Source organism: Montipora capricornis, chromosome 3 (genome assembly GCF_036669925.1).
Source record: "Montipora capricornis isolate CH-2021 chromosome 3, ASM3666992v2, whole genome shotgun sequence".
Classification (NCBI taxonomy): Eukaryota; Metazoa; Cnidaria; class Anthozoa; order Scleractinia; family Acroporidae; genus Montipora; species Montipora capricornis.
Genome location: NC_090885.1, coordinates 72,175,571 through 72,199,692, shown reverse-complemented (window position 1 = coordinate 72,199,692; position 24,122 = coordinate 72,175,571). Strand labels below are relative to the sequence as shown.

At 39.1% G+C, this 24,122-nt stretch overlaps 2 protein-coding genes across 2 annotated transcripts; both read left to right on the top strand.

The window, feature by feature from the left end:
- The first annotated feature begins 6,455 nt into the window (after positions 1 to 6,455).
- On the top strand, positions 6,456 to 7,055 carry LOC138040782 (forkhead box protein L1-like). Its single transcript, XM_068886455.1, has one exon. It carries the CDS (start codon positions 6,456 to 6,458, stop codon positions 7,053 to 7,055), a length of 600 nt encoding a protein of 199 aa, XP_068742556.1.
- A 5,015-nt stretch (positions 7,056 to 12,070) lies between these two features.
- LOC138043937 (cation channel sperm-associated auxiliary subunit beta-like) lies at positions 12,071 to 23,732 on the top strand. Its single transcript, XM_068890467.1, has 5 exons — positions 12,071 to 13,575; positions 13,730 to 13,977; positions 18,676 to 18,999; positions 19,617 to 19,754; positions 20,847 to 23,732. Exons 1-5 carry the CDS (start codon positions 12,921 to 12,923, stop codon positions 23,112 to 23,114), a joined length of 3,633 nt encoding a protein of 1,210 aa, XP_068746568.1. The 5' UTR covers positions 12,071 to 12,920; the 3' UTR covers positions 23,115 to 23,732.
- Positions 23,733 to 24,122: the final 390 nt, after the last annotated feature.

The following is a 24,122-nucleotide window of genomic DNA, read 5'->3' as shown; positions in this document are numbered from 1 at the left end:
CTTCCTCATGATACAATGATAAATGATAATTTATATTACCTCATCTCGAATACTGTGGTCCTTTGTTTGTAGGCATAGGTACGCGTCAACGCAACAGTCTCGAAGATGGCAACTGTTATATTTTGAGAACATTAATCGGGCACAACAAGTCAATGTCATACGACGAACTGCTCACTGCGGCTAGCATGACATATTTATATTGTAGGCGCTTACATCAGGCGTTAATACTTCTTTTTAAATGTCTAAATGGTACGGGTCCTACATATATTGCTAGCCTTTTTAAATACAGGCATACACCGTATAGGCTAAGAGGCGAGGGCTTGAATTTGGAATTACCTAAATTTAATTGTAAATTTAAGAAGAATTCTGTCACTTATTCATTAACTAAGTTATGGAACAGTTTGCCTTCTCATGTGCGTCTTTCAAGTGATTCTAGTGACTTCAGAAGTAAATTGCAGGATTGCAGTTTTTTAGAACGTGTCTTAAAGTGTACAAGTGTAGCTTTTAAACTGCTTTTAGAACGAGTTTTAGAGTTTTCCAAGTCACGTTTTTAGTATGTGGCTTTTTGTTGTTTTTAAAATTGAATTATATTATATGGCTGTAATTATTATAGATTTTATTTATACACGTTCGTATTTTGAACGAGTTTTATAGCTCTTTGACGTTAAGTGTTAAAATAAATGATTGATTGATTGATTGATTGATTGAACGGCCAAAAAAAAATATTCAAGTTAAAAAAAGAATTAGATATTGTCGTCACCAGGACTTCGCAGTCGTCTCCCATCCAAGTACTAACTCCATCCGAACGGGCTTAATTTTAGTAGACACTTGGCCTAGCATCAAATAAGGTCAATGACATTCGACAGCGAAAACGGAAAATCCATTCCTCTTAGTACAGGAATCAAAAACGTCAAAAGAATATTTGAAAAAAAAAAGCCTTAAACAACCAAATACAAAAAGCAAATCAAATTAGACAATATCAAAAATACAATAATACCCTTTCTTTGTCCCTTCAAAATTTTGGAGTGCCAAGAAAAACAAAAACAATGCTCTATTTTCAATTTGTTTCATTACAGAAACTAAAGCAAATGAATGAAGCGGCCGATCTCCAGTCAGTATTCCAAAGAAATCTCACCTTTTCATCCTGAAGTTCCTCAAAAACCTTTGGTAAAAGTAAATTCTGATATTTTTGCTGTGCTGATATTGTTGAGGCCCGAAAAGGAGAAGGGGGGGCTCTAAGTATCCCGTATGCCATTAAATTTTGTCCTAAATATCCTGTATCCCGTTAATTCCTGTGCTTTGTATCTTTATAATACCAGTTCGGTTTTTTAAATATCCCGTATCCCGTTAATTTTTACCCCAGATATCCCGTATCCTTATAATTTTTTACCTAAATATCCCCTATCTTGATAACCCCTAAGGGGCCTCTTTTCTGCCATTTGCAAATTTAGTAGCATTAATAATAAGAGATAACCTCTATTTCTGTTTGTACAACAAATAATTTCTAGTTAAATTACAAATTTATCTTCTGGTAATCTCTCGCCATTTTCCGAAGTTTACCCGTAGTTCTAGTTCACTGTAACTGGACAATTTTTGCTAACGGTTTGTGCATCCCACGGATACGCAATTATAGGCGTCTTGTTCTAAAAAGATGTGGAATAATATTAACTAGAAATCATCTTCGTATATTTCCAAATTGCAAACTTACGATGAAGTCTTTACACGCCCCATTCTATTGTTAATGAAATCAATAAGTATTTTCGTGATATACCGGATAACCCTAAATTCAAACTTCCAAAACAAACGAAGCATTTCAAGTCATATTTTTCGCGTAAAGAGGGACAACTTCTTTTTGAACGTGTTACTGAATTAAGAGTTTTACTTTTGCATGAAGGATTAGATACCAAGAAATCGTTTGGCATAGATAAAGTCCATCCTGTTTTGCTTTCTACTGTTGCAACTGTAATCTCCCAGCCTTTGACGCACTCATATAAACTTGTCTATTAAACAGGGTGTCTTTCCTAACAGTAGTTTTTGTGATGAAAACTATATCGGTTTTATGATGAGGCACCTACACGAACGTTGTGAGGAACATAAATTTAATTCGTCTAGCATCAAGAAACATTTTACTAAAAAACACGATTGTTTGCCTGATAATATCATTCAGCACTTTAAAGTCTTAAGAAAATTTAAGACTAAACATGACTTTTTAATTTATGAAATGCTATACGTACATTAGGGAATTGTTACCTTCTCTAAATGTCCAAGGTGATTCAATCAAGGCAAAGTTATTTGTATAACTTTCTTTACAACACCTAGTATGCAAATTTGTTTATCACTTGATAATGGAGTTACGATGACTTTGAAACGTCGTGAAAATAAACGATTTGTCGTGTAAATCAAAGGAAAAGGAAAAACTGACAGTAAAGGCAAATAGCCTCTGCGATGTTCACGGTAGGGGGGAGGGGGGGGGGGGCTGAGTAAGATTGATTCATGAAGTCGCAAAGGAACTGTTCGATTCTCATCGCACTTAACCTTCCTTAGCGCTTTTACTATGTCCTTTATAACTGTCAGGTGGCTTCAGGGATCAGTGACATCTGCAACCAACTTCCACATTTTACACAAACAGCAGCATCCCACGTTAACTTCATCTCTTTCATCTACAGACACTTGTCCATACGCACCAGTATTTGCATGTCACTAGGTATAAATAATGTTCATCATTGTATGACGCCTTCAGAAAATGTTGTCAAATGCAGATTTTGACTCGTTGACACAAAATAATCGAATTTGCTTGTTATCGATTGCGGCAAGATTTCCGCACAGGTCCCTACTTCATTATGCATACACTCCTTTGTTTCGAGAAAACAATAGACGTCCTTTGGGACTGTGGCGCTTTGTTCTTTCTTTTTAGAGGTTTTTTTTAAAAGTCTATATGGACTTAAAAAAAGTCGGTCGAACTTCTGTTTGAAATACGGAAAATCGAACAGTTTTTCCTGCAATTTCGGCACTTTTCCTGCAATTTTACCCATTTTTCAGTTTTAGAATGAGCGCAAGAAGTGGAGTTTCAAGCAATCGTTGTAATAGGGTTCAGATTCGCAAATATAACAAACAAACCAGATAAAAGTACTGTCATAAGAAATATAATGGCTACCTGCTCTTTTTATCATGAAATTGTTCTTCCAGTCTGCTTAAAAATTCGCCGAGACACTGCAAACTGTATATTTTCTTCCTTTCCTGTATTTAGGATCACGAACGGTGCATTTAGAGGGATTTTGCGATTTATCGCTCTTTGTAGAGATCGGCAATATGCTCAATGATACTTCCAAGTAAATAGCTTTGGTAGAGATCCATGGATGTTTCCCTACGAGGCATACTTCGTTTCACTCCCCATCATGTCTTTTCAATGCCCTGCTGCGGGCTCGTTTGTCTGGGTCGACGAAGTTTAGGCGATGGTTCACTGCGGTGAGATGATCTTAGCCCTTGTCTTGTAGGCAGTTGTAAACTTTCGGGCCACAGGTAGCTAGGGCTAATATTTTTTCAAGGAAAGTTTACGGTCAGAAAATTAGTATGTGTTCTGGCGGATTGAAGGCTATCCATTGCAGTTTTTTCTTGAGCATCGCGAAACAGATCCATCTCCCGATGCGGCACTTTGTCTTTGCCAACTGACTGCGTTTTCACACAGGTTTTGGACACAGAAGACGAAAATAAATTGTTTTCTTTGCACCACTCTATGCACAACTCTGGAAAGGCTATAAAGCAGGGACAATTTCCAAATGTTCAAATCTTCCATTGCTGTGACCCTTTGACTTCGGTAGCCATCTTGAATATTACGAAGACACAAGTTTGCTTCAAAAGAAGGGAAATATGAAACGATTTTAATTGCAATGAACTCGTGCATGAAAGTTTCCCATGAAAGATGCACCAATCAGACTTTAAGCGTGGTATACTCTTCCACGCAGTGAACTTGTAAGTGTGCCGCACGCACGGGGCATGAAGGAAAAGCAGGTCACAGTTCACAGCAATACTGGAAAACCTAAAACTATCACAGGGACTAACCTTAAGCCTAAACAGTGCCTTTAGTCGTGATTAGGGTTACGGTTAGCATTATTAAAGGGATGGGTTGTTTCAAGAGTAGTAAAACAGGGATCTCTTAACGGTAACCTACAAGTGTAAGTTCGATTGTAGGTGCTCGGCGCGGCACGTGTATATAATTACGTATCATTGTTATGTAAATAGTCAGCCAGAATTCAAAATAAATATCATTTTCAAGGTGTGAATTAGCAACTTGACACGTTAGTTCAGTGGTAAAGAACAGGGACAAGTAATCCAGAGGTTTACAGTAGGTCGGAATTCAAGGCAAGCTGAGAGTGACATATCATGGGATAAAATGGCAAAAAAAAGCCGAGCGGGATCTGGAAATAAGAACAAGACGAAGGGATAGAAAGGGGAAAGCTGGGACAAAAACGAGTAACGGTGTGGGCGATGAAGGGAAAGAAGAGAGAGAGGGAGGGAGAGAAAAAATGAGATCCGTTTTTATTCATCCCGTAAGTACAAATTACCCATGTATATATTCGGTTCTCTTGGGTATACGTATTGTTCTACAAAACAATAGCGCGAATGAATAATTAATTTATTCTGCATGCATAATGAAGTAGGGATCTGTACGGAATTCATTCCTCGATTGCATAACGATGAGTTTATTCTTCGGGTTGCGTCTCTATCTGATGGTCCAGAAAACGAATTTCATGAATAAAACTTACAAGAATCGAAACAGTTTGAAAAACTGTGTAAGAAAAAATGTGGCAATTGCATTAAAAATAACTGCTAAAAATCATAGCAATGTTTGTATCATTGTTTCTTATTCTTTGATTGCACGTGAAGTCATTTGGGAATTTGACTTTATTCTTATGCAAAACTTAAAGTGCTACTATGATCAAAAACAGCACTTCCCTTTTTCTTTCAGATTCTAGTGAAAGAATGTTTGCTTGACACCTAACTGGCAAAATTTTGAGCTTCGAATTTTATCCAAAGGCTGTTTGCTTTGAGTGCAAGTTTTGGATTTCACGGTCCGCCATTATTCACGATCAAGACTGACCGATTGGACCTCAGAGGGTAGGATCGAGGATAAGATGACTTCAAAGACTCACTGGCTTAAAATTGCAGCGTATAAACGCAGCTTATTATACATGCAAAACACATGCAAAATTTATGCGTTTGCACACGCATTGAATTTTTAAAGATTTTTAAAGTTAGTAATGGCTGACCATTAATTAGGAAAATTTCACTCAAAATAAACAGGTATCTTTTTAAAATGAAGGCTTAAAACTTCGGTCACTTAGTGTTCAGTTAACATAGTTTTGAAATATAAAGAAAAAGTAGAATTGATTTTTGCTCATAGTAGCACTTGTAAGCAACATTTTTCTATTGTTTTGGCACCAACATCACGGCCGTCTTACCAAGTGAGTACAATCAAGGAATTTGGGGTTTTCTGCGATCGAGCCGGGTCTCTCACAAAGAGACAGTGGGATGACATCTCGTGCAACAATACGATTTTAGCCTAACGCCACCGCCCGATATGAATCTTGAAACTTATTCCATACTTATTTTGCAGGCCCGGTGGTTCGAAGAGTGGATAGAGATTTCTTCAAGGGAGATGAGTCAATCAGTTTTGATAGCATTTATTCACCGGTTGGGTATTTATTCGGTAAATAGTGCTATTCGACCCTTGGACAACAAAAGCAAGGCGATCACTTTCAAAGCATGACACAACGAAGTGATCGAAGCTGCAAGAGCCCACCTGGTAACTGGATGCGTTACCCCATTGAGTGCAATTAACATGGGAACAAATGAGATTTTCTGCAGGCTGAGCAACCGGTGAAATGAATTAACCAAAATAACTATTCAGTAAAGGGGGCCATATTCAGAATTTGCTGACAAGTGATTTGTTGCAGGTTTGAACGACGTTAATTAATAAAATATAGTGCATCTTAATAACATAGCGGAAGTTTTAATAATCAAAATTGACGACAGCACGTGTGCACACTGGAGCCATAACAAGGAAGACAAGGAAGGAAACATTCATTATTAAGCTTTGATATCCTATACGGAAAAAGTGATTTTGAAAAAAAAAAAGTCGGTAAATGTCTTCGGAATTGTTGTATAGACCATCTACTTTAAGACTCATGAAGCTCTACTCAATAGTCCTTTCTCCATGACTTGTCCCAGGTGTTCAAAATGCCCCATTAAAAAACAAGTGATGGTTGTTATGGAGAGAATATTATTTGAAACTAAGCACCTCGCTAATGGGTCAACAAGGAAATACAATAGGTGCTGTCAACTAATCGCATAAATTGCATACTGAGGCTGGAACCCGGCCAGACATCAGTCTTAAACTGCTTCCGTTTAGTCCAGTAAGGGGCAATCATCTTTCTAGTGAATCTCAACCAAGCAAAATGGAGAAAGGGCGAGCAGCATTGGCTTTGAACTTTAGACCACAAAGAGGAGTAGAAAGCGAAAGGCAGAAACGGAAGCGAAATTCTTCGTCTTTGTCCTATGTAGCTGCAATTTCGCTTGCTATCCTCAGCTCGCCACGGCAAAGACTTCCTCTGAGCGATATCTACAGTTTTATCGAGGAACACTTTCCTGAATTTATTGAGAACAGGGCTCGTTGGAAAAACACGGTCCGACACAATCTGTCCCTACACGACTGTTTTGTACGCGGTGAAGTAGCTTCTAACAAGAAGGGCTGCAACTGGAGGATCCATCCATCGTTCGTAGCCGAATTCAGTCGTGGAGATTTTTCCAGGCACAAGTTGTCACAAAGTCCAACTTTTTCATGGCCAACTGGGTACCAGGCGACAACTTCATATTCAGCTTCCCTCGTGGAAAATCCAGCTGTTCCTTGTTATTCTTACGAGTCAACTTGCCGATTACTGATATCAGCTCAATTCTGGTCACCTTCCTGCCAAACCAAAGAAATCAGACAGCCCCATTACACCTCTTACCTTCCTTGGATATCGCCAACAACCTCCGACAGTGCAGTTCTAGATTAAACCATGCAGCCAGGGTTGAGCCTTGAGGCTTCCGGTTGTTCAAGTCATTTTTTATGCGATGTATAACATGGTTTCTTGTTATCAGAGTAGTAAAAGAGGTAATGTACCAAGCGAACCTCTGCACTCGTTTACTTTCAGATATTACATTTTCTTAGCTACTTACTGCATGTTTTAGTGTTCTTCAAGTATCTCATCGTTTATTGTGACCGCCAAAATACGTTTGTGACTGAGTCAAGAAAAATAAACTCAAATTTGTATTTTCAATACTTTGAAAGTTCCAAGTTGTCTTCTTTCACATTTCCTCGTGCTCAAGCCCATCATTAAACCAAGGAGCAAGGCGACATGCTTGAAAGGATACCAGAATGGCATTGCCCGGTCGAACTAAGTAGGTAGACAAAACACGAAAAGATAGCACTCGCTTTACCTCACGCGGGAAGTTTTAATTTCAATTCACGGTGACGCAGAAGAAAAGAAGTTACTGTTTGCACGCGCGAAATTTACTCGTGCTACATTTGAGTATGTGGAAATTAATAATCCCAATTGTCGAAAAATGTCAACACATTTGGCTATCATAACAGATATTCTTTATTGGCCATAGATAATCTAAAAAGCACAGCTAGAAATTTAATATTCACTATAAAAAATAAGAAGATATCTGTTTCGAAATAACACCGACCATCAAGTATTATCGGGCCGTAAGAATACATAAAAAAATGGAAAACCTGTTTGAACAACCTAAGGATTAAAGGAGCCAGGCGGCCGGCCATAAAAATCGTCCATAACACTAAAGCTTGATTTCGCAATATATGAAGAAAAGAAAACTCTGTTTCCTTATTTCTCTCAATACCGAAAGCGCAAAAGTAGCGAAAACTAAAGACGTCCACTTCCGTACAAGTTCAATCGTTTTCTCTTTGAAGATGATAATGATCTGAACAGACTGAACACACCACGCTTTCACCAGCAGATAGACTGGGTTGGTCAATTTAACCCCGCTTCACACTGACATTTAAGATTTCTCATGCGACTAGGATAACGTTTTGCAAATACACCGAGTACCAAAGAGCCATAAACAACAAATTAAATCACAATTCTTGCATAAATCCATTCTCTTTCAAAAACGTTTTCGTATTTCAACATGAGCTGGAACTCTTAACAAGGCAAAATAACATATTTGCAAATGTGGTTGAACTGGTTTATAAAAATATGCGAGTTTAAAAGCTGTTTTGAAGATCAAACTTTCCTACTTTTTCTCGCCAGACAAATATTGAATAACCTCGCGGTTCTTAGGTGTATCGTATGAATAATTGCTAAGATGTAAACTAAAATAGCCAAAAGGTACTCATATTAGCATAATTTTGCCCCGTTGACGTATGAATTTAAAACCTAGAATCCTTCTCATTTTCATCGAAGTTCGTTATCTCACAGCCATCTTGGACCAATATCCTAACAATCCCACGGAACCTTGAGGACTTTATTTCTACAAAGCACGTATGTTGTAAATGGCGACACGAGGGCTGACAGAGAAAGGCTTCACTTGAAATTTCTACCTTTTACAATAATTTTTTGCAAAGAAAGAGACGTAACTGTCAAAACGTGACCAAGAAAATTCAGAATTTTAACCCAGACAAGATAAGATGTTTTTGTTTAAAGCTGACCGCAAACCAACTTCCATTGACCAGCTGAAACAACGCCTTTGGCATTAACCGAGATGACGTCAAATATTTTTAAATTACAAGTATTGGCAGCGAGACGAATCTTAGCTTGTCCTGTGGCTGACTAACGATGACGTTTCCTAGTTTTCATCAAATTCGAAGGTAGACTTCCAAGTTTTCTTGCCGCCTTGCATTAAAATTCCCGCTAACTTTAAATTTTCTTCTGACCTTTAAAAAGTTATTGTGGCGCAGTGTGCAGGGTGTTTTAAAGGTTTCACCCTCATTAATTTTGAATATACTTTGCCAGCTAGTGATGTCCTGCCAGTTGGGGTTCTTATCATGTAATGTTTGCTTCGAAATATTCTTTTCTCTGATCTTTGTTGCAGTGAAGCGCGTTTGAGTATATCCACGTGGAAATGCGCAATATAAATGATACCCGTTATTTATTTGTATTTATTATAAGTGTTCTATTCCCAAACGTTTTACCCTGACAACACTTGGCAAATATAAATCATCAGTAAGTCAATTTTTAGTAAAGAAGGCAACATTAATGAGAAACATCAAGGAAGTTGTTAGCCATGATAGCCCATATTTTAATTGTAGCGATTATGCCGCAAAATGAAACTTACAGATACAGGTCGATACATGTTGGTTGATTTAAGTCCGAACCTGCTGTAACATGGCAATTTGGTGCTAATCTCAACAAAAATAAGTAAAGTTTAAGCAAAAGTATCCACTCCTCAACAAAATTTTAATGTACATCGAAAGTGTCTTAACATAAACTGGTACCACGTGCTGAAAATAATAACGGAGATATTTGTACAATATTGAAAAAAATACTAATGGTTGCCGAGGTTATACTGCATGAGTTAGTTTAGGTAAAGAAATTAATGGATCTCAGCATACTTTACTTCTCATTAAAATCGGAAGGTCTTCGTGAAACGAGTGGATGCCATAATTATAATTATTATTATTCAAAAACCTTATTCATTACCCATGCACAATATTAAATAATGATAAACACGACAGGGACTTGCAAGTTCACGAAAAGTTGAGCAAAGTAGATCAAACAGTGTTCCTGATATTGTCATTTGAACTGACATAACCACGTGTTTCGATGAACCGGTATGGAATGCCGTTTGCATCAAAAATATTTCTAGTCATCTGTAAAATTTATCATCAAATGTATAAAACTTATTTCTCCTTAAATATAACATCTTAGCTTATACAAAATATAAAACTTGTCACGCCGTATACAAAACATGTTTGAAAATATAAAACTTATCATGCCTTAAGTAAAAGTTGTTCCCATAAAACTTGTCACGCCATATATAAAACTTGTCGCAATAAAACTTCTCACACCATATATAAAAATACTTGACACGCAATACGCCTATTGGAACCCAGTACCGCACGCTTCGGCAAATAACTCAGCTCGGAGGGGCGGGGGGGGGGGGAGGGGAGGGGACTTCTTCACAAAAAGGACGGGGGTGCTCGTCGTACCATTAAGGGGTTAAAAAAAAGCGGTTTTGGTGGTACCTCTTAGGGTGTTCACCCTCAAACGTTCCACAGCGGGAGCTTTAGTGGTACCTAGGATACCTTAGGGTATTGAGCTGAAAAATTAAGACACTGGAGACATTTGACAATTAACTATTTTTTAATTTTGTCTAGTTAAAACCCATGATTTGGTACCTCTTAGGGGTGAAACAAATTTCATACCACGCACACAAGATACAATACAGTACAATACAATACATACTTAATTGACCGCTCCCCATAGGGGCTTTTCAGGGCCAATGAAACACAACGAAGCGACGGAACAGAACAACAACAACTGTTAAGAATCCCAACTGGCCAGAGGCAAACCAGTTGGCTATTTACAAGTGAAGCTGGGAAGTTGAACCAGGGACTACCTGGAACAAACTCAACGAGTGGTCAGAGCGGGTCTTGAACCCTGGATCTCCGGATCTCAAGGCAAGCGCCCTAACCACTGGGCCACACTGCCTCCCAGACAGGATCTTGGTACCTCTTAGGGGTCCTTTTCAAAATTTGCGACAAGCACCCCCGTCCTTTTCATATGGGATTCCACCCTGGGTAACTCAGAAAAGCTGTAGTGCACAGACCTGAGAATTGGTGAGGTTATTTATGAATTTGTCTCCTACAGCATTCCAAGTTTTTGGCTTATTTCATTGAACGATTTCGATTTTAATTTTTTTGTTGCGTGACAGTGAAAATGAACTATAGTTAAACCCAACAACTTCATCTCTGTTATAATAATTACTCCAGAGGTGGTTTGACGCGGTCTGAAAAGAGCTTGAAGTGTGGTGAATTGCAGAGGAGATCTCACGGGTTATCCTGCAGTGAAGTATTCCAGGGGATTTTACCAACATCAGCAAGGAAACGATGATTGTCGAAGCCCTTCATACTACGATATTCAATGAACTTAGGTCGAGGTCTAGTGGGCTTCTGCTTCCGTATAGCATAGATCAGATCACAATCACTGAGGCCCAGTTTCATTGTTCTACTTGTAGCCAATCGTTCCGGGTTGCTGGCAGTAAGGCCATCAGTGACGCAGAGCTGTTGAAATGACGACTTCGCGTAAGGTTGCCGACGGTGATTGCCTCACTTTGTTCTAGTAATCGAGGCAGTGACTCATTTAGGTCCTTTTGATCACCTCTTTGCCTTTCCACTCTGTTTTGGTCTCTAAGACCATCAACAAGACTTGATAGTCTCAACGAGGTCTCTGTGAGAGGCCATTTTGCTAATCCCGGAAACTCAAGTTCATCGCCTCGTTCTCGCCCTTTGACGCGGTACTGGGTTCCAATAGCCGTATGTGACAAGTTATGTTTTATATATGGAGTGAGAAGTTTTATTGCAACACGTTTTATATATGGCGTGACAAGTTTTATATTTTCAAACAAGTTTTATATATGACGTGACCAGTTTGAAAGAGAACAAAATATTCACAAAGAGCTTTCGAAAAATTCTCGGTGAACTTTGGGGTTAACTTGCATGATAATTTATATCGCACTTCATCGTACCTTGGACTCAGTTCAAGCATGTGAAGTATATAGAAAGGATATAAGGTCAAGTAAAGCTTGGTGACGATAACGGATATCTTCTTTTCGTTTGGGTGGTTTTGTAACGTAGACGTAAAACGTTCTTTAAGCGTTTTCAAGAAGCAGAAAACGGAGGTCTTCGAAAAGGCATTTGTGTGAACAGAGCATATGTCAAATCCTTCAATATGGAAAAGAAAGAAACCAAGAGAGTATGAGGTATGAAAGCGAATCCTTGTGCCCTATGATAATTATTTGAATCTATTTTTAGGCGTCCATGCAGAGATGGTTATTTTCATCTGTTGTTTCCATGACCGCTCGGTCCACTTTCACACCAACTGACCATGCAATTTCAGGTGTCGTCTTTGAAATAACCACACAGCAATAATACATTTCAAATAATTTTCATCGGAATAGGGCCAAACACGGGAGATTCGCTCTATGACCTCGTTTTCTCTTGAAGAAACACATTTTAGTACTCGGTTGGTACTCAGGTCTTGAGTATCACTTCAATAATGACTCCACGGGTTAGGAACTGCCCGCTCACTGCATGAATCGTGCTCCAACCTCGCCGTAAACTAGCCCCATAAGGTTAAAACACCGGAAGTTTTCGTTTGCTAATGTCAATTAACTGAATGCAATTTTATAGTACAAAATAGTGACCTTAAAATTGGTTGGATTCTTATAAGACATTGAAATGTTGAGTGTGCATCATAAGGGCAAAACATATTTCTGTCCAGCAGTCCCGGAAGACTTCAGTTGATTCTTGACTGAAAAAACACTTAGATTTAATATTTCCAAGCAGAGAGAGAAAGTATTACGGCCCCTTCACTATTTTTTTTGCAGCGGTTCAATGTTATATTAAAGGAAAGCAGCTGAGAAAGTTCAGTCGATACCCATTGCGATATTTCAGCGAAATCGACATAAGGTACCACCTGGCAGGCTGGATTTTTCAATTGCATTCTTGTCGCGACAAATGAAAAATGCTACTATAAATGTGTCGACTTACTGCGACAAAATAAACGCAAACATCAACGTAAAACTATGTGTATATACTCAGGCTAGCGCTGTCGGTTCCCGATTTTCGCGCCAAATCTGTGTGTCGCGCCAGCAGCCAACCTCCTTCGAAAACAGGGAAAGACCGAAAAGGGCCGAAGATGTTTGCTAGCTTCGGTTTATTTTGCTTTTTTTCTATTCACTTTCCCTTAACGCTACTTCAGACGTTTCACAGTGAAGCATTTATATACAATAGTGAAGAGGAAACGGTGCAAGCTGTGTTATTCACCGACAGTTTATCTCAATTTGAGGAACCTCATAGTCTACTCTACTTCAGCGAGGCAATTTTGCCCATACGCTGTCAGTTGAGGAATCGTTCCTGGGACACCTCGCAGTCTCGAAATGCTTTAGTACAGCAATATGCTGACCAAGGAATGTTCCCCACGATTACATTTATATCCTTACAGTGCTCAAAGTCGTACAACATCGATGAACTTGTCGAAGACGACAGCGTTTACTGGACAAAGAACATTTCAAAACAAGAAGTACTCGATTATTGCGTGGTGGACAAAAACGGAAACGTACCTTGGACGTACAAGGTAGAACTCGGAAAAGGACTTGATTTGTTTGAATCTTGGGGTACAGTTGTTTTTCCAGATATAGAACCGTTACTTTCCATTCAACTTGGCGACACTTTAGTTGACTCCATCACTGGTATTTCTCCTCCAAAAGATGTTGTTTACTGGCAGCATCCTTGTTCTCCGGCTGTAGCAGTCTTGGTTCCTTTATTTAATACAAGGAAACAGTCGTTTACAGGTACGATACTTTATGGATTATTCATTCTCTTGAAATTTTATAAGGTATGGAAATTGTGATTGGAAAAAAAACATTTTCAAATTTTCTAAACAGCATATATTGCTTCGAAATGCCAAATGCAGAGACCTTCTATTTTTTGCTATGTTGTCTTTAGGGTGTTATTTGGCTGTAACCCATGGGAGTTTTACTTCCAATACCACTCACTGGTATGATCTTCTTTACCGCTCTGTTGGACAACCAGGCCAATACTCCATCTGCAAGGAGGCTTCATTTGAAGACTGCGAACAACTATCAATTCTGGACTTCACATTAGTGGATAACTACATTTTATTGGTAACAACAAAAGGTCTCATCAGGTCGGAGTCCATTCTCAACGCTACCAAAGGAGAAAATAAAACCAAGGTAAAGTCATTCATAAGGTTTCCCCTATGGTAGCAATTTAATAAAAACAAGTAACTTCACGATGCACTATGACACGTCTGCAAGTTAGTCATCATTCGGCTACCACACTATTCCGCTATAGGGGCCGAATTTTATCGTACCGCTCATTGAGCCTTCTGAATGCTTATTGAATCCTCGTCGTTAATATAAACAGTCAATTTACTAAGGAGAGAAAGAAATTTTGATTTAAGGGGAAAAGGAGGCCTTTCTGACAAATTCTTCTGCCCAAAGAGGTCAGTACGTGTTAAGTAGATTTCATCTGAAATATGAATTCCAAACTGAGGTGGTAGGTGGGAGGGCATATCAGAGAGGGGTTAGGACTAAAATGGATACTCCAAAATATGGTGAGACACTTCGTGACACATACAGGTGTAACATCTGGTGACTTCACGTGGCAATACCTGACAACCTAGTGTCGGTTGTTCAAAAAGGTAGATAACGCTATCCACATAATAAATCACTATCCAGTGGATAAACACTAGCAAAACCGATTGAGTTATCCAGTGGATAGTGGATAGCGCTATCCACCCTTCGAACAACTGGGGCCTGAGTGTTAACCCGCTTTGGCAGATAAACAACACTCTATTTAGGCAGAGAATAACTGCTAGCTTGGGCACTGATCTCTAGTGATTAGGTATAAGCGCCGACTAGGAAATGGCTAGCTTTCATAAATTGTTCTGGTGACACCATAGTAGAACTCAGTAAAACTTTAGTACGATCATTTGGTACCTTATATACACAAAAGTAAGTGTCTCAGCTTATTTTGGAGTATCCATAGACCGTATTCATAAATGGCGGCCAAGAAATTATTATTTTGTCTTTATGCTGATCATCCTCACTAGCCTCACTTTGGAGCACAAATTATTTTGAATTTTGTTCGTGCTAACGAGGCTAGAGGGGATGTTTAGCATAAAGTCAAAAGAATAATTACTTAGTCGCCATTTATGAATACGGTCTATTCTAGTCACGACCATCACAGAAGATCCCCTTGGTACTGTGGTCATGTGGTGACACCAACTGGCGCTTATATGTCCAGGATTGACCATGCTTAGATGCACGCCGATTTCAATAAGCGTCACGAGGTGTCCTCTGGCTCTTCTCCCCATCTTCAACATTACTCGCTTCTCAGAATACGGACAATTAAAGACACAAAGTGTCCCCAAAATCAAATGCTGCTTCTTAATTACTGGGTTGCCAAACCCAGTCGGAATCCCGGTTTCATTTCGTGGGTTTTTTTGTTATTTTTTTCCGTGTCGGGAAAAGTCTTGCCTGTCACTCCCCTGCTAAGTGGTGTCTTTGTGCATAGAGTCTTCTGTGCGTATTTTGTTAGGTTTGAGGGGGCTGGGGTAATGCGTAGTTTGCTCTGCACAATTAACCTGTAATGGCGTCGAAAGTCATTGTAACGCGAATGGCTTTTTAGTACATCTTTAAAGAAAATATACCCACATGGAGATCAGGAATGGAACGTCAAGACAGGCGGTGAAACATAAAGATCTGGAATCTTAAAAAAGCGACGAGCAATGGACTTCGACAGCGTGAATCTTTCGCCCGTCGAGCCGAAATCAAAATATGCTGTACTTCTAATATTTCGCCAAGGTGGTGTTACGTACAACACTGAAACCAAATGGAAATTTCTCTGGTAACTTTCGGGTTCAACAAAGACAGAGAAGGAATCGAACACCACAAGTAGATCTGTGATCTCTGTTGTGTGTCTCACAGTGTTTACTGAAGTCGCATCTATTTAAAGTTTGCCTGTTTGTCTGGCAAGTAACATTCATTTTGTACTCAACTCTGCAAAGGTTAAAAAAAATGGAAACGTGGCAGTGAAAAATTACTTGAATGAAAGCTTGTTGTCTCTTTTGTGCTTTATTATTTACGGTCAAGGTTCTTTCGAAAAGGGTTGAATGTGAACTGTCAGAAATTTATTTAATTGCATATGCTTTGTGATTGTGTGTTTCGCTTACACGCACGCAACTGAAATATGAAGGGTTTCGTGCCTCTTATAGGAAATTATTAAATATGTTGCTTGTTTCAAGAAATGTTTCGGTGGAAAATATTTCTGTGAAATTTCCAGCTTTTGTAAATTTATCATGTTGTGTAATTTTCGAGCTTAGCAAATTTGCATACATGTCTGGAAATGTGAGGCGGGGAGAATTTTTGTGGTAACGCATAAGTGACGAAAATAAACAGGTGTGTTGGAAGCGTGCTTGAGTTTCAACAAAATGACCCCCAAAATCGGCAAAAGATTGTGACGCTGATGAATAATAAAGTAGCTGCTATTACCAAAACGATGGAATTACCTGGTGATAAATAACCTTGTCTTGGAGAGTAAATTTTTGATTTTCCAGAAACAATGGTCAACCTCTGAGAGTTGGGCGATTGTGATCTTTCTGTTGAATTTGCACATTTCTTGTCAAAATTTATAACAATCGAAAGAAAAAGAAAACTAACAAAAACAAAAACCCGGTAGCTTGGCATCATTTGATACAGATGCTTCACACATAACGCGGTAACTTGATCACTGCGCCCGCTGAATTCGATGTGCGATTTACTCTGTGCAGCCAAACTTGTACAATTACAACAAAACAACTAAAATCTCCCAAACTGTTTTCCTCTGATGGTAACTTTTTATGTTCGTGTTTCAAGATTAATGTTGTTTTCATGTCGTAGATTTTGTTACCGATGGCAAAATATTTTATGCTCGATCGACCGTCCTGAAACTTCCTTCTGCTCTTCTTAAAAATTGTGTATCCATATTTATTTACTTTTACTTCAATATTTGTTTTGCATAAAGCAAGCTAACAAAATCTGTATCTTGCTTGGTTCGCATTTGATAGCATTAAAATAGAATTTTCGGTCCTATGCTTCTGTTACTGAGTGGTATATTTCTTAGGTCGCTCAGCTTTCAACTTTTGTTTACAAATCTGTCAGTGCACGCTTACACTTGTGGTGGAAAGAAGTTGCATGATCAACATGTCAGCCCAGAAGCCAATGTTTCTCGATTCCCTTTTATTTTCTTCAGTCTCTCTGGGTTCAGTACTTTGCTAGTAACCACATGTCTTCTCAAGGGGCTATTTATCTAAGACTTCTACCATGGCGCTACAATGATAGACAATACCAAAACAATATCGTGTAATGTTAGACCTACATATTACGCAAAGACAACTGTCAACATGTCATCCCAGAAGACAATGTTTTTCACTTCCCATTTATTTTCTTCAATCTTTCTGGGCTCAGTACTTTGCTAGTAACCACATGTCTTCTCAGGCTATTTACCGAAGACTCCTACCCTGGCACTACAATGATAGACAATACCAAAACAATATCGTGCACTGTTAGAGCTACAGATTACGCAAGGACAACTTGAATCTCCTGGAAGACAACACACAGCTCAGTTGACATTATGGAATAAATCGCTGTGTTACTTCACTACCACACGTAAGCAATGCGTGTCAATTTTTTTTAAAGAGGACAAGAATTTCTTCTTTATGACAAATGATTAATTAATAGGCCGGTAGCCAGGTTTTTAACCTCAGAAAAGGATCTGTTTCGTCGTACGAACGTGTGAGGACCTGTGAGCCAAAGGGCCTCTGCTGGTATGACTTCTGGTATGATCAAAAGGAAGACACAAACAGCAGTGATAAACATATTGAACTTGTTCATTTTAACTATGACTTGACGTTTCGTATGGGCTCTACATACATTTTCAAAAGTAACCGTTGAAATTTAAAACAGCTATTTATATATAACAAAGCGGATGAGGGGACTGGAACCTAGATTAAGCAAATACTTAACAGTAAAATATATAATAATAATAATTATAATATTAATAAAAACAGAAAAGATTAATAAAGCATCAGCATTTCACTTCCGACGTTGACGTTGAAAGCTGGCTCAAGTTCTTGAATAAAGAAGGTCTCTTTTATTTTACAATGATAGTCAGTTTTGCCCTTCGCTAAAATATTAAAATGATCCCACTTGATGTTATGTCCAGTGGCCTTGACGTGGTCAGCAATGGCTGAAGTATTGTCATTTTTAGCTAGGGCCTTAAAATGTTCGGTTTTTCTATCGTGAAGCCGCCGTTTAGTTTTACCGATGTAAAAACCATTACAATCCCAACAATTTGCTCTGTAAATAACTCTGGATTGTTGTGAACGATTAATACGGTCCTTGTAAGGAAAGAAAGATTTTATACATCGAGTGGTATGACTTCTGGTATGACTTCTGAGTGACCCCCCCCCCCCCCCCACCCCAAACTTGAAAAAAAATGCGTGGAACGCTGCACGTACCACAGGCAACCCAGTGTACCCTCACGGAGGGTCTAGTTAAATGATAAACAGCTATATTTACCCCAACCAAAAAATAACGCTTAACGTTATTGTTGGAAATAGGTAAAAAATGTTTGGACGGCTTAAAGAAACACTTCAATTGGGCGTGCGTGTATTTAGGTGTAATTCTGGACATAAGTGGAGATCTGCTGGCTGCATTCTATTCCCTGTTCATTATTGACACAAATCCCAAAACAAATGTTCTAATAAGAATTATTTAACCAAAGCTTCCTGACAAATGAACAGGGGTGCGACGAGTTATCCTAGCAGCTTTGGACAGGGATGGTAGTCAACTCATGTTTCTTATTTTTTTTCATATCGTCTGTTTCAGGTCAAGTTCTACCAAGTAACCAACATTCCCAAATCACTTGATCAAGCATTTAAAGCAGGATCAGTTACACCCGGAAGGCTCAAATTTTATCATACTAGTCATTGCGATCGACATGACCTGTTAATCAGAAAGCAGGTATCATACTTGATTTATACCGATACAATGTCTGACGATGAAACTTCAATGCTTCTCACAAGTGAACCTCCGTTCGAAGAATGGTCCTCATATGCATTGCCTGCATCGCTGAAAGATATGTTATTACTGGGCGTGTCTTGGGACATTCAAAGAAGAGCAGTAGTTTTGCTCATGAAGGAACTTAAGAAGGTATAAAACATCTTTTCCCCTATCTATGAAGCCATTTTGCCAATTTATTGTACTGTGGGCAAACTTGCGGCTTGTCAATTTCTTCAGCATTTTTATGGAGGTCCACACAGATTTGCATTTGATAAAAGTAATAATATATGATGGAGAACTTTTTTGGGTAATACCGAAAACCCAGAAGTTTACATTGTAGCCCATAAAATTGAAAAAATTAATCAAGTTGGATGAAACAAGGGAAAATATTTACAAAACAGTGATTAAGACGTTCTTTCTTTTTATTTGAAATGTCTTTCTCGCATTTACATTGCAAACCACCCCTCCTCCAAGGGGGAAGCGAGGGTGCAAAGAGACTAGGGGGTAGAGGTGTCTTCACTTTCTCAAAACGTATAACTCAACTCTTATGCAATTCTCCTAATATCGCAAGGTTCTTTCAGGTGGTTCCCTACTTATTCCAAAACACTTATCAATAAAAACAAGTAAAGCCCCGACGTCAAAATGGAGAGAATTTCACCAGAAAAGCGAAAAAAATTAATAATAAAAGAGGCAAAGTATAAGTTCAAGGTGTTTTTTTAAGCACAAAGATTCTGAATTTGATGTAATGTACTCATCTGCGTTACTAGGATTGTTCCTTGGTAGCAGTTCTTGATCCATATCACGCCAAACTCGTACAGCCAGTGTTCCGATTTCCGGATAACCTAACATTCTCAAGGATCATCTCTCACGCTCATACTCATGTAATATTCGTTTACGGATCCCAGGTAAGCCGAAGTTTTCTTTCTTAGACTAATATGTATCGTTTTTCAAGGTCTATTTCACCTCAGAAAAAGACATCAGCTTCAAAGGTTAATTTAGTTATATTAGTTATGTTGAATTGAGTACGTTTACCTCATCTAAATTTCACTAATGTAGCTTTTTTACTGCTGACAGTTGTAAGCTAAGATCGTCTTAAAATAACGCAATCTTCTAAAAGTGCACTTCATGATCTCGAAAACGAGCACGGTGACCCCCCATTTTTTTGGCTTTTTGGCAAAAGTAGATCATTACCTTTCTGCGCGGCAAGTTTTTTGTACGTAGGAACATTTTGGGCGCGAACGTCCTTAACTACAGAAAGGTAATGGTTGCTATGGAAGCTTTTTAGTCAAAGAGCCCTACAAGAAAGTTGCATGAATGGTTGAATGGAAATCTGAAATCCCTTCAATCAGAAGGCGCATGCGTAACTAGTTCCAGTCCTCTGCCGCTCGTTTCACTAAAAAATAGGGAAAAGCTTTCAGGAAACGAAAGGAAGAGGCAATCTTTTCACCGGATGGGAACCATCCCATCAGTTTTCGTAAACTGCAGCATGACATTTCTATTTGGACAAAAAATGGAACTGATATTTTGAAAAGTGTATCAAAGGAGTGCCTTATGACGTCATAATTTTTTTTGAGAAATAAAAATCCGTGCTGCAGATTTTGTGTTAGAATGTTCTCATACTGTTGCGTTGCAAAAATTGTGAAAAACATCGTTAACTCGCTGAGGTTTTAGGCGTTTTCTGTTTTGGTCATGTGATTTACCAATATGCTTGTGAGTTAAACTAGACAAAGGAATGTTAAATAAAACACACTTGGCAAAAAAAGATAACTGTAGAGTTTGAGGAATTTGAAAAGTGACTGTTTGAAGGGGTCCATAGCAGCGGTTTGGTAGTTAAGAGTCACCTCCCCCTCCCCTCCCTTAAAAATCTCCAAAAAGGAAGTCTGATTGACAAAACCTAGAGTCCGCGATTCTTTTGGCGCTTACCGAAAGAGTCGCGTCCTCTGGGGACGAGAAGACTGCCATTCGACCTTTCACACTAAATCCACTGTGTCACACAGGTATGGCTATCTGTTGATGGAGGAAACTCGTTTCAGTCAGTGTTGGACAGGTATCTACGAGGTGACTCAGTATCATCACTATTTGCTAACACCATGGGAGATGCTTTTGTTCTGGTGACAAAACATGGCGCTTTGTATTGTGGTTGGTCAGGCATTCCGCGAGTAAGTCAAATCGAATCATCTCAAAAGAACCCCCTCTGTTCATTCAAGATGGCAAGTTTTCGTCACCAAAAGTCAGTCAACATAATCTGCATAAAGAACATTTCTAATGCGCTCCAGTTCATGACTTACAACATCGATTTTCGAACAAAAATAAGAGAAGACAGGATTTTTCTTTTCAGACCACTTCTTGTGACCTTTGTCTCTGAGAGAGAAGTTGAATTTTCTGCTTTTTGCGGGGATGCTTTTTTTTCAGACCATATTGACTGCCGCGAGTATTTCCACGCTTCTGATGTCGGAAGGATTCTTCGAATAAAAAATGGTGGTTCCGCCCTTATAACTAAATTGAAAGAAAGTTCAAGCATAACTGAGTTTAGCGCCCGTGCTATCGGTGACATCATACAGCCAATCCCGTTTGCGAATACATCAGAATCCCCTGCTCTTCGGTACGACCTTGAAATAAACATCACGGGTACGTACGCTTACTTACAACTTCATAACTTAGTTAACAATTCTGGATGGCGAGGGGAAGACATTGGTAAAACACTTTATTTACTTGGAGGATTAAGTCTGATTTTAGCGACATGTGCCAGTCCTTCGTTGGCAATTGGTAGGCTTCCTTCGGCATTGAACGGTACAGAAACCTATGTTGGGGTTTTCGAAAAAGGAACTTGGTTTCTTGTTGATCTTCGTCCTTTCCACGCCTTTCGCGCTTCGGATTCCTCATTGCTTCGTATAGGCCAAACAGATAATGACAGCGGCTTGGCTGAAATAATAAGCGACGATGGGAAGTTTTCGTTTTCAAACGAAATGGTTGGAGGAGTCTTGAAACACAACCATGGATGGGCTTTAATCATATCTGTTGTAAGTGCTGCAGTTTGCGTCATCAAATCCGATAATATAAAACCCGGAAATTATACAGACAACTGGGGTATCTACAAGGCGAACCATAACAATGAGTCCTACGTGCCTTTCATTCCACAACCTCATGTTCAAGGTTGGTGGCTAGCAGAGGATGAGTGTCGGCATTTTCTTGTTGAAGAACCGCTCAGTGAACTCGGGCTCTACCATTTGGATTCCAACGAGAAGATTTCCCTCACTATCCGCAGTATGGGTAAAGGTTTTACCGACGAAAGTCCAACAGAGCTTCCATTAAGAGCGTACATTGGCAACACCTTCTTATTCCAAGTAGAGTCCTTCTACCGTATGTCCAACATGAACCATACTCTTAATATAACTCTTACAAAAAGACCATTTACGATTGGAGGAATTTCATCAATTTCTGTGAGACTGCATCACACGATTTCTCTGTTGTGCAAGACGGCATCCTATACTTTTCACGGAGGCTGCTCACCCACTAAAAAGCTGCGTTTTTTGTACCCCGTACCTTTCTCTCTGAATGACTTTTTATATGGCGAAGTGACTGACTTCAAAGACATTGTGAGAAACTTTAGAATTCCATTCAATTACAGAGCCCCTTCCTCAAGAGGTAAAGCGATACCGATGTCGGAAAATACGTACAATGTTGACCCGCAGAAACCCCTCTACAAAACTAGTTACGCCGCAACACGAAATACGCTGCGTTATAAACAGTGCAAGGGGAAAACGTATCGATCAGAATGTGGATGTACAGACCAAATGAGAGGATCTTCCCTTGTTCAGCATTCCGACTGCATAGACACTGTGTATCGAATGCTGTTTAGCGAAACTCTCAAGCCCAGTTTTGTTGTATTACAAGAAGACAGCGATACACAAGCGCTAAAATTCCCATTTTATCTGGAGGAACTTAATCAAAGGCAGGATTTCTTGATACTTTCATCGAGTGACTTAACTTTCTCAGGTTTTTCATCTGCAGTGTTGAAACAAGAATTGAACAGTTCCATACAGTTTAAAGGTTCCGGATTGTATCACTTTCGTGCTTACGTTGTGCAAGAAAACTACACGTTTTGTTCCTTAACAGATGAGTTTATTGTGTTCATTGTCAATACACCTTTGCCCTTTCCAGTAAATGATATAGTAAGGGCTTGCACTGGAATGGCATTCGCTAGTCTGATGATTATCGTCTATATTCGATACTTTCATGGCAAAAAGAAAATGAAAACCGACTGAGATCTTGCTTCATGTTTGTCAATTTTCACGACTTAAAAAGAAACATGTATCGAAGACTTTATTTTTAACTAGGAGAGGGGAAAATAACTTAGAAAAACCCACATGAGCACAGGAGACTGAGTAACTTCAACAAACTCGGCAACCCGCGTCGGGGCGTCATCGGGAACCGTAGTAGGAGTGCATTGGTGGGGAGCCAGGATGCACACCACTGCGACGTCCCTGCTTCCTACTTTCAGCGATCACTCAGAAGAAACGGAAATCACTGTTCAAATTGGAAACAATTTGAGTTAGAAAGAGATTGGAGTGGACAACTAATATTCTTTTTTAACAGCTTGGTCCTCATGAGAAGGTTAGGTTCAGCTACTATTTCCCTCCTTAATTGGTATGGCATGCAAACGGAGAGCTGGACTATTCTTAAATGAATGGTGAAAGACTACTGAAGTAAAGAGATAGGAGTTTGAACGAGCGTCTTAAATAAACAGCAACAAATCCATACAATTTAGGCCGTCAGAGTAGTGATCCCGTTCGTTTTGTTAATTTGTTAAAGTTTGATAACTGTCCTGTCGAGTCAACTCGGATATCGTACGCTTTGATTAAAAACAACCAAGGGACATATGAGAAGCGTGATCTCCGTTAAATTGAAACCGAAGAAGATATGTAAAATACAACACCCAACAAGATTACGGGCAGCAATATTAGTTCTACAGTAACATATTCCACATGTTCATAACAGAAAAAGCGGACGTTTCTTTCTCAGTTGACATTGTTATGTCAGGTAGTGATTAGCAGGACGTAAGTTATCTGGAGAATGAGCAGCCCGGAATCTTTGCATAAAAGGCATATGCCTCTCTTAGATGGACAGGTGGGGCATATGGTGTCTGTCTTAGAGAACTTTACTGACTTTACAAGTAAAAATAAGGCACATTGAAGGCAAAAGAGAAATGCCAATAGAAAACGGTAATCGAGGGATAGAGCTTGCCTTCTGGAGCTTCTTTGTTCTCTATTAAG